This window comes from Vitis riparia, chromosome 10 (assembly GCF_004353265.1).
Source record: "Vitis riparia cultivar Riparia Gloire de Montpellier isolate 1030 chromosome 10, EGFV_Vit.rip_1.0, whole genome shotgun sequence".
Classification (NCBI taxonomy): domain Eukaryota; kingdom Viridiplantae; phylum Streptophyta; class Magnoliopsida; order Vitales; family Vitaceae; genus Vitis; species Vitis riparia.
Window position 1 is genome coordinate 6,879,543 of NC_048440.1, and position 11,445 is coordinate 6,890,987.

Sequence of the window (11,445 nt, forward strand, 5' to 3'; positions counted from 1 at the left end):
CCTTGGTGTGGTGACGCCCAAGCCACCATGCCTCACCTTGAGTTAGCTACTGCCGATTGTTAGCCTGTTCAGCTAACCTTAGAGGATTCTAGTCACCCGACACAATATCTTTCCTCTTGTCGGCGATTACTTTCTCTTTCCTAGGCTCAGACTACTCCAGAAGATCAGCAGTCTAGCCCAGTTGCTTCCCTTCCAGTCGCTTCCTCAGATTTTGAATCCCTCTCTTAAGTTTGTCGATCCTCTCAAGTTTCCTATCCCATTAAAGGATTTTTGTCTTTTCTTATGAATCGTTTCCCCCCTCTCCCCACCTTAAAGAGCATTTTAAGTTGTTTTGGAAGTTTCTGGAGGAGACATCATCCATGTTTGACGAGGAATAATGGATTTATTTAATAATTCCCAAAAATCCATAATTTTCCCAAAAAGCCTCCTATTGCTATGCGTGCATCCCAATCGTGCACTTGACCAGTTGTGCACGCAACCTGTTATGTTCACGCCCCTGTACATGCAATTTGTTCATGTGCTCCATGCATGTGGCCTGTGCACTTGGCTCCTTGCACCCACCCAAGTGTTGCAACCCTTCTGTCTATTTGATGCCACAAACCCTCCACCATCTTGTTCCTTCCCTTAGGGCTTCCCTCATGGGCGCAAGATACCCACCCATGGGACCCTTAGTGGCATTAGTGTCCGGATGAGGACACGGGTACTGACAAACCAACCCACACCTAAAGGAGTCGACGCCCTTGTTGACATAAGCTACCTTCAATTCCTTGGACAGCCATATGATGTTCCTGACTCCTCTCTAAACTAGAACTTCCATGCCAAGCAAAGCCTTCCATCTAGTTGGAGCTTCCCCTCTAGTACTCCTGTGCAACCAGCACCATCTCATCTTGCTGGTCATGGGGCCTTTCATTAGTGGACTCCTGCACCCCCGGTGGAATTGCATTAGGAATTCCCTTATCACAATCGGACTTGCTTCCCATCAATGTGGCAGCCTTTCATATCTAATTACTTTTGATTTGTCTTAATAAACTGTAATGCTCTTGCCAATATGAATATGAAATTTCTTATTTTACCCTGTGGAACTTATATATAACCTGTAAGTAGAACACATTATGATTTGAAGCACAATCAAATCATGTTCCTATCTATGGCTCTAACTAGTATCTCTAATTAATTCTTTTTGCTTCAATATATGTTATGGAAGATTCACTAGGTGCTGATTGACTACTAATGTACATTATGCAGGAATTTAGTAGCCAACAACTTCACATTTGATAGCTCAAACAGCAGGTGAGTTGTTTAATCTTTAATGTTTTTCAAGAAGGGAAGTTCAGAGAAACAGCAAATATGAGAAGCAATGTAGGGGTGCAATATAGTTTCCAAAGTTGAACACGGACTTTAATTTTCAAGGTAGATGAACAGCATTCATTATTTTTTGCTTGCAGTATTTTGGAAGGATTGAATTGTCTTCAGAGAGACTTCCCATGCAATAAGGGCACTCCACAATGTAAGTGATTTTTACTGAACTATATTTCTTTATTTAATGTGACGGGCTACCTAGTTAGGTTGATTAATATGGATTTTCAAGCATCATTATTCTTTCTAATAGTGATACTGCTAGACCGACAAGAGTGGGAAACTGGGCAGGGATGGCATTTTCCTCCAGCACCAGCATAATGAACTTTTTCAGAATAATGAGACAATCATTTTCAGTTTGCCTTTCTAAGGGATTGCCTCAATGAGTGAACTTGCTTTGGTAATCTAAAACATGATCTTGGTACTTTAACATGCAAATCTCAGGTCAAAATTTTAATAAAAAATCCATACTGTTGGTGTACAAATTTGATGAGAAACTGTAAGGAGAGGGTTGAGGCACGTTACTGAGTAACAGAATTTCTTTCCTTCGCTGATATCTGCACTCAACAAACCTATGAACTGCTGTGTGCTGGGCCTATGAGAAAACCCAACTCCATTGTTAGTGTTAAAAGTTACAACTTCTAAGAGATCTGCTTTTTGGTTTTAAAGTAAAATCAATTCCTATTTTACAGATACTAACTTCTCGGTCAAGTGTGGTGGACCAGAGTTGAGAACCTCAGATGGAACAGTCTTTGAGGCTGATAACTCAATTACTATTGGCACCACTTCAGCATTGTATTTTGTAAGCAGAATGGAGAGATGGGCAGTTAGCAATGTGGGCTTATATAATGACAGATCTGAATATAATACGTCATCTGTAGAGAAGGCCTTGTCACAAGTGAAAGGCACTAGAAACCCCAAACTTTTCGAGACTTCAAGGATATCGCCGGGTTCACTTAGATACTATGGCCTAGGCCTGGTAAATGGACCTTACACTGTAAGCTTGTTATTTGCAGAAACAACTTTTAAAGATCCGAGTACACAAACATGGCAGAGTCGAGGAAGGCGTGTTTTTGATATTTATATTCAGGCAAGAACTATATTTAACACCATTCACTGTAACCTTTTAGAACTTTCCACAGATGCAAAGAGGAAGATCTGTTTCAATCCTTCTTGATTGCCTCTGTAGGGGATGCTTGAATATAAGGACTTTGACATATCAAGAGAGGCAGGTGGGGTTGAGAAAGCACTAGAGAAAAAATTCAAAGCTACTGTGTCAGAGAACTATCTTGAAATCCATCTGTTTTGGGCTGGTAAAGGGACCTGCTGTATTCCTGTCCAAGGTTACTATGGACCATCCATTTCGGCCCTTACGGTTGTACCAGGTAATGCACTTGAATGATGGTTCATCATTTTCATTTAATGTAAAAACTTTTCTGAATGATGCTCCTTTTTTCTTATCATGGCTGACAACTGGGTACCGTTATTTGGTTAAGATTTAACAAGAATTCCACCAAAGAAGCACAAGACCGGGTTGATTATTGGTTTTGCAGCCGCTGCTGGGATCGTAAGCTTTATGCTTGTATTGGTAGCTTGTTATATGAAAAGGAAAGGTCTACATGCAAACGAGGATATAGGTATAATATAGCCAGTTTGAGAATATATATGGGATTTTTTTTTTTTAATTATTATTATCTGGTGTTTGGCACAAATATATGCTTCGAATGGAAAATGAAAGCTCTGAGTTGTGCTGGGAGCACTAAGAACTATAGGTATTTTGTTAATGTCAAATATGTTGTTGAATGCCATCTCAAGTTACTAATTTGGTGAAAAACATTTATCCAAAATAAGTGTAGGTATTTGGGTGAGGCATTTATATGAGGATCATTTTGAGAAAGAACAAAGAGTACTATTAAGACAATTTTTCTGGAGAGTAGCTATTATTGGCCTTGGCCATAATGTATCAAAGACAATACAGCCTTGATCTCTGGAAGTAGTAGGAAAGATGGAAGCTTAAATTGAGGGGAGCCACAATGTAGATAGTTAGAATGTCTCAAAATCTTCCTTTCGTTTAGTTTATATAAATGTTATTGGAATCACTTTTATTTAGAGTTTCTTGAAACTCAAAATTTACCTTGAGCTTTTTTTTTCTGTGGGGATAGAATTGTTTATATATACAAGATCTGTTAACAAACCAGAAATTATTTTTAAAATTTCTATACATATTCTAATGCTTTAAGAGGGAACTGCAGAAATAACTTGACAACATAAGTTGAAGACATGAAAAAGACAAAGGAAACACCTATATATATCTATATATATATATAGATATAGATATAAGTGTTTGTTTCATTTCTTAAACGTATGGAAACATGAGTTTGTTCATGTGGCTTGAGCTTAGATGTAGATGTTAGAAGTGAGACTCCAAATGTCTACTATTCAGTTAAGATGTAGATGTTAGAACATAGAAGTGAGACTTGAATTGTCTACTACTCTTCCTAATTTAAGGTATGGATATAAGTTTGTTTCATTGCTTAAAAGTATGGAAAATGAGTTTGTTCATGGCTTGAGTTCAAATGCAGATGTTGAAAGTGAGACTTCAATCGTCTACTATTCAATTAAGATGTAGATATTAGAACATAGAAGTGAGACTTGAATTGTCTACTTTTTGTAATTTAAGGTATGGATGACAATAATTATTAGGACTATGGATCTAGCATATAGTATGTTGACAATTTTGTTCTAATACTTTCTAGCATAGGAACCATTTAGATAATGACTTACTCTCTTTTAAGATTCAAGGTTGTTGCTCGCTCAATCGAATAGTCACATGTATGCCTAAATTGGTAAGTGTCCTTGGCAAGTTGTGGTTTTAATAAGGTTTATGAGGATTGGTTAAGTTTTAATTTAAATCGAATTAAATTGTGGTTTTGTAAAACTACCAAAGCACTCAAGCGTTGGACCTAGCACTCGAGCACCCAAGGTGCTCAAGTAGTGTAAGGCCACTCGAGTGGCTATTCCAGAATCTACCATTTATGTAGATTTCCCCTTTTTGGAAAATTATTGAAAATCTTTTAGGAAAATTCTAGGTATGGTCTTCTAGGGCTTTGGGTCATATATAAACCTTATACCTCAAGTTGGGGATCGCTCAAAAATTGTTCAACCCTAACTTGTCATATCATTCCAAATTCCCTCAAAGATCCAATACTTGAATTTTGGGTTGTTAAAAGACTTACATCCCTTCAACTGGGTTAAGGACAATTCATCGGAGTAATTAGAGATGACAGCGTCATAGATATGGATAAAGTTGTAAGTTCTAGAAGTAAGTCTTAGGGGTAAGCTATTAGGTAATTATGTGTGACTTGATATTATATAGTAGACTTCAAATTTGAGGTTTTAGTCCTGTGGTTTTTTATATCCACAATTAGTGTAGCAGTTTTCCATATAAAAAATTATGTCCCTTATGTGATTGTTTCTTGCATTGATTATTCATATTGTCATATAGGCTTAAGTTATTTTTAAAGTGGGTTAAATTAATCTCATAATTGGTTGTTTGGGTAAAGGTATTAGTTAATTTTTAAAATTTTTTAAAATACACTTGTTCACCCCCTAAGTTTTTCCTTACTAGACTTCGTTTTTTTCATTAACCTTGTTTTAAATTTATATCTAAGTTTCATCCATGGAAGTAATCGTGGTTTGAATTTGTATTTGGGTGTGGATATTAAGAGTGACGTTTAAATTCTTTGTGTTTATAAGTTTTCATACAATTCTCAATTGAATCTTTATCTTATCCGGTCCATTAAGGTAGGCACGGTTTTCCACATTTCTCTTATGTAATTTGTGTTACATATTCATTGTCCATGGTTAGTGCGTGGTATGAAAACATATATACTTGTCCAAAATGAAGGGAAAATGGTTTTGCTTAATTACACTCAGGATGACAGTACTTACCAAATAATTAACTTGGCAGGAAGAGAACAACCTTATTATTATTATTATCTTTGGAAAATCCTTTGATAACGTTCAGTCTATCATACTAGAAAAGTATGACAAAGAAAATATTTTGCTGTATCTATCATGATGGAAAACAAATGTTACCAATAATTTTGTATGAATTTTGTAGAGCTTCTTGAGATAGGCCCCAAGCTGAACACCTTCAGTGATGCTGAGCTGCGAACTGCTACAGAAGACTTCAGTCCTGCAAATAAGCTGGGGCAGGGTGGATTTGGAACTGTTTACAAGGTAATCTCCTATACACTCAAATAATGCATGACAATAGCTTCTGTTAGTGAGATAATTGCTTAAGGAAGCCAATTTGAGCTTTTGACCAAACAAAGAAAATTTTTCATATTATTGAATTGTTGTTTTTTCATAGGGCACTCTACTTGATGGGAGGGCTGTAGCTGTGAAGCAACTTTCAATAGCGTCTTATCAAGCAAAAAGTCAATTTATTACAGAAATTGCTACCATATCTGCAGTTCAACATCGAAACCTTGTGAAACTGTATGGATTCTGCATCAAGGGGAGTAGACGGCTCCTGGTTTATGAATATCTTGAAAACAAGAGCCTTGATCATGTTCTCTTTGGTAAGGAAAATTGTTAAACTATTTATTGCACTATTTAATTTTCTATGTATTCATGAGAAGCCTCAAATTAAAACTGATTCGTTTCTGCTGCGTACATGGCTGGTGAAAAATTTTTGGACAACAAATAAATAGATTTGAGGATCATTTTTTGTCGGTTTCCTTTGCAACAAAAATAGAGGATACAGAAAGCGTAAACATAACTCTACATTAGCTTATTTTACCTTGCATAATTCACCAATTTACCAATATTATGAAAGCTATCAAGTTGTCTGATAATTGTCATGCTCTTCAAGATCTGTCTGAAGTACATATGATTATTAAGTGCTCACATGTTCTTCAGAAAATCTTAAAGTATTCTTTGCTGCAAATGAATTTGGTGTCCGAGATTTTCCCTCATCTTTGTAATGACTCATTTTAGGCTTTCTGATCAGCTAGGGAGTATTGCTTGCAGGAAAATGTGGTCTGGTTCTTGATTGGCCGACCCGCTTCGGCATATGCTTGGGAACAGCAAGAGGACTTGCTTATCTTCATGAGGAATCAAATCCAAGAATCATACACCGGGATGTGAAGTCTAGTAATATTTTGCTTGATGCAGAACTCTGTCCCAAGATATCAGATTTTGGATTAGCAAAGCTGTACGATGACAAGAAAACACACATCAGCACCCAAATTGCAGGAACCATGTAAGCAAGCTCCTTGGACCATTTCTACAAATTCTACTTGTTAATTTAGCATTATATTATTCTCCATAATAATAAATGAAACTATGCAAATATATACAATATCTTTTGTCTCTCAACAGAAATGAAACTATGTCGATCTTGTATTAGCATCTGAATACAATAGTAAATGGTACTTCTTGTTGTACTTATCGAGAATGCACCACATGTATACACCTTAATTTTTCTTCAGTCCCATGGCTTTATATTCTAGTGTCATTTACTAATACAGTTATACTTTGTTTTCATTTGTTTGTATCCTCATCCATTAACTTAAATTTCATTGCATATATTAAAAGGTTGAGATGAGGGATTCGGAAGGTAACGATTTGGTACCATAGAATTATATATATATATATCTAATTTGAGGATGATTTATTTCATTTCTCTATCTATTATCAAATTGAGGGTCATGCACCAGAAAATAAAAAGAAATCAAATTCTGATATATGATGGTATGAAATTTGAATTCCTTCCCCCTTTTTGGTAAATCTAATGTATATAAGACTTAAAAGGGTCATTATTGAATTCCTAATTTAGTGGTTCTACAAACTATCATCTAACTGATCTCAACTATACAATTAAGCCATTGTTATTTAACCTTCCAGTGGCTATCTAGCACCAGAGTATGCAATGCTTGGGCACCTGACAGAGAAAGCTGATGTCTTCAGCTTTGGTGTCGTTGCTCTAGAGATCCTTAGTGGGAGGCCAAACACAGACAAGAGCTTGGATGCCAAAAAGATCTATCTTCTTGAATGGGTATATAAAAAATGGTGTTTCATTTTCCCTTTTTCATGACCTTTCCAAAACAGCATCGCTAAATAACGTATTCTTTCTCTGTGGTGATCTCTATACTGTTTTCAGGCATGGACATTACATGAAAACAATCAAAGTTTGGATTTGGTTGATCCGATGTTAACAGCATTGGATGAAAATGAAGTCAGTCGAGTGGTAAGAGTGGCTCTCTTGTGCACCCAGGGATCACCAATGTTGCGGCCAACCATGTCCCGTGTTGTTGCAATGCTTTCCGGAGACATTGAAGTAAGTACAGTTACATCAAAACCCAGTTATTTAACAGATTGCGATTTCAAAGATATGACAAGCACCTTTTTGAGTGAAGATACTCAAACATCTGTGGCATCCACAAGCAGTCCAATAGATTGGGATTTCAAAGAGATAGATAAGAGTTTTTGCAGTCAAGATAAATATCTGTTGCATCGGCCAGTGACCTAATGCCTTCTCCTGTAAATCCCACCGTATCCATGCACCATGGCACTACGGGAAAAGGTTGGTGATGAACTTCTGTCACTGCTTCTGGTCATATTGTTATCAGGAGCCTCTTAATATATCACAGGGAGGAATTTTTTGTACTTCTGAAGACTGCTAGACTTGAAATTTCAGCTAGTCATATGTATGGGTGTATCAATGTCCTATCAGATTGGTAGACCACATATTAACTTCTGCTACAAACACAAGTAGATTTTGGAGAAGATTACAAAGGCATCTGATGATTATGGCCATGAAAAGGTTATGCTCAAGTTGCATTCCTTACAACTTAATTAGGTACAAAGAAAGTGCTCTAGTAGTATGGAATGACGAGTTCAACAAACTCCATATAGATTAGGGTTGGGTTGGATGGGATTCTATGTCCTTGTGTATCTGTCAGAAGTGAAGGACTCGTTTTGTTTTTTTTCCTTGGAGCTTTGTCCCAAAGGAGCATCAATAATTAATGGGCTTAAGTTGAAACTCAAATGAATAGAAGTATTACTATCAAGTAATTGAGATAAACTGCAAGTGCGTTTGATAGTAATTTTAGAAAACGTTTATAAACTTTTTAACACTTGAATGATAATTTTTTTTTAAGTTATAGAAAGATTGAAGACACTTCTTAAAATCACTACCAAACGAGCTATTCATCACTCACAATTGATCTAATTGTCATCTCTAGAGCCTCTACAATTAAAATTACTCCTTCTATCAAGTATGTGAGAAGACTCTCTCTCTTTGACAATCTAAAAGAACACACTTCTAAAAAAATGGTTCTCTTTTGAAGTTTTTTTTCCTTTTTTCTCTATGAAAACAAAAGTCAAGAACTATGGAAATAGAGTAGTTCTCATATTTGTAGTTTCATTCCTAACTTAAGGCAAGAAAATTGGTTAATGAAATAACCAATGGAGATTCTTGGGCATCTCAAAAGGTAACTTGAAAGCTTTATTTTACATTAAAGTATAATAGAAGGAATTCGATAATAAGTTCCTACTATTTGAAATACAAAATTTCCAATCTGTTTTAGTCTCCTAGTGACCCTCTAAGAAGGTTTTTGAACTGTGGAAAATATTGTGATTGTTTTGTTAGTAACACACAATATTAGTTACACGTGATTGGCATCACTGAAGTACTGTAAGACTATCACAATCTGGGAAGGTTGAACTTTGCTTTCCAAATGGGTATATAGTTTCGTAACCCTTTTAGAAATTCCCAACAGTACCTAAGGTTGTGTTATGAATAGAATGTCTCAAGCTTGTCTGTTGGCATCTACAAGGAGACTCAACTCTTTATTTATTTGAGGTTCCACATTGGTGTCCCTTTTCTGAGAGGAAGATTAAGCTAGGAGATCAAAGACAGATCCATATCTGTTGCTAAAGCACAAGTCTAGAAGGAACTTCACAAATCCACCACATTAAGACATGGGCCTTAATATCAAACCTCTAACCCAGACGACCATTGTTGTGATGTCTCACATTGGATAGGGGAGAATGTTCCTGGCGCTATATATGTAGAGGCTTCTCTTAACCAAGTAGACGCGTTTTAAAACTGTGAGGGCCCCCTTGGGCCCAAAGCGGACAATATCTACACGGTTGGGAGCGGGTCGTTACAAATGGTATCAGAGTCGATCCCCGACCTCGATGTGGGGATTTGTTTGGCCCATAAGGGGTGTTTGTTTGTTTGGCCATGTAATCCCATGGGACACAACGAGGACGTTGTGTCTATATGGGGGGGATGGTGTTTGTGATGTCCCACATCGGATAGGGGAGAATGTTTCTGGCACTATATATGTAGAGGCTTCTCTTAACCAAGTAGACGTGTTTTAAAGCCGTGAGGGCCCCCTTGGGCCCAAAGCGGACAATATCTACACGGTTGGGAGCGGGTCGTTCCAATTGTGGTCATTAGCTCAACCATACCCAAGCTTAATATGAACCCATAGCCTCCAGCAAGACGGTAATTAGAAACAAAAATCAGTGACAAAAAGGATAATATAGACGAAGTGTCTATTAACTGGAACAACAATTAATCAAGCTTAAGAGGCTTGAAATAATCCAAAAAAGCCCAACCCAAACCTCATGACATAATATAGTCATCCACTCCACTACTTCTCTAAATAGGTAGCAGTTGCATTGACAGTCAGGAGTCTAGCTGCCCAATTGAAATGTCCTCATTTGAAAAACATGAAATAAGGAGGGGTCATTCAGAAGCCCAATAATTAAGTTTAAAACCAGCAAGGATTAGGATAGTGTATTTTAAAAACATAAAAACACATAGCAATCCTTTCATATATATATATATATATAGAGAGAGAGAGAGAGTCAACTAATGAAGTTGAAAGAAACACACAAATAATTACATAAAAAAGGATAAGTAATTGAGAAAAAAAAAATTATTTTTTTCCATCACTCTTATTCAAAATATTATGTGATATCTTTTTTATATATACTCAAATCTAACAAAATAGAAACTCCTAATAATAAAAATATAGACACTCCTAGTAACAAAAATATAAAAACCTTTTAGAATTAAATCAAACACTCAAAATAAACACATATGTTCTAATCAACTTATAAATTAAATTAAATTCTATTTTTTACAAACTTTCTAAATCAAGTAATTTAACTTTCCAACATGTCTCCTCAAAATTGAATATTTGTAATTCCAAGTAGTATTCTTAACTTTCTAAAATCTTCAAACTAAAGAGGCTTTTTAAAAGTATCAACAACTTGATCATGCAACTTTACATATTTTAATTGCACTTCTTTTTTCATAATAGATTCTCTAATAAGCTTATCTTGTATCAGTGTATTTTCTTTGATAATGAAAAATTGGATATTTTGAGAATGCAATCTCTGATTTTTGTCCACATAGATCTTTGTAGGTTCCTCTTATGGAAAATCATGTTCGTTCAACAATTTTTTGAGCCAAATTGCACAACATACACATGATGTTGCCAAAACAAATTCCACGTCCTAGGTTGAAAGTTGTTAAAATAGAATTCTTAAAAGCATGACATGATGTAACAAATTGTTGGAGTTCATTATTTATTTAATTATATTCCAATTTCACTTTTTATATATTCTTATTTCATGCATTATATTATTATGAGCATTCAAGTCTGCATCTTTTGCCTTGTACATGACTTGGGTGCATTAGGAGTTATACAGAAGATCCAAATCATGACTTCTTTGCAAGTTAATGAATTGTTCACAGTCGATTTGTAGACTTAGGCAATCTATTTGAGGTTGTTGTGCACTACCTCCTAATTGGAAGGAGGAATGGTCTTAGTCATTGGGATAAGGTTTTTATGGTGAATGCACTAATGTGTATGGTTACACATTAGACAAGACCTATGGTGAGTCATGATGTAAGTTTATTGGATAGTTATAAATTCACATAATTGTTATGTTGTATTGTCTCTCAACTTTGAGAGAATACTAAGTTTGTACCGAAGTTAGCAATGGCTATAACTTAGGGGTGAAATCCTAGAGTGATCATATATTGCTTATAGATTAAGT

The 11,445-nt window shown here is 35.8% G+C and overlaps 1 protein-coding gene across 2 annotated transcripts in view; it reads left to right on the forward strand.

Moving 5' to 3' along the window:
• Nucleotides 1–8,355, forward strand: part of LOC117923953 (probable LRR receptor-like serine/threonine-protein kinase At1g56140) — a 77,569-nt gene extending 69,214 nt beyond the window's left edge. For both annotated transcript variants that reach the window (XM_034842468.1, XM_034842469.1), the window contains exons 15-24: nt 1,246–1,290; nt 1,446–1,507; nt 2,049–2,446; nt 2,546–2,741; nt 2,853–2,993; nt 5,480–5,598; nt 5,732–5,942; nt 6,394–6,625; nt 7,270–7,420; nt 7,526–8,355. In XM_034842468.1, the coding sequence (XP_034698359.1) occupies nt 1,246–1,290; nt 1,446–1,507; nt 2,049–2,446; nt 2,546–2,741; nt 2,853–2,993; nt 5,480–5,598; nt 5,732–5,942; nt 6,394–6,625; nt 7,270–7,420; nt 7,526–7,894 (1,924 nt within the window). In that variant the 3' untranslated portion in view covers nt 7,895–8,355. The remainder of the gene's footprint in view (nt 1–1,245; nt 1,291–1,445; nt 1,508–2,048; nt 2,447–2,545; nt 2,742–2,852; nt 2,994–5,479; nt 5,599–5,731; nt 5,943–6,393; nt 6,626–7,269; nt 7,421–7,525) is intronic.
• The last annotated feature ends 3,090 nt before the right edge of the window (nt 8,356–11,445 follow it).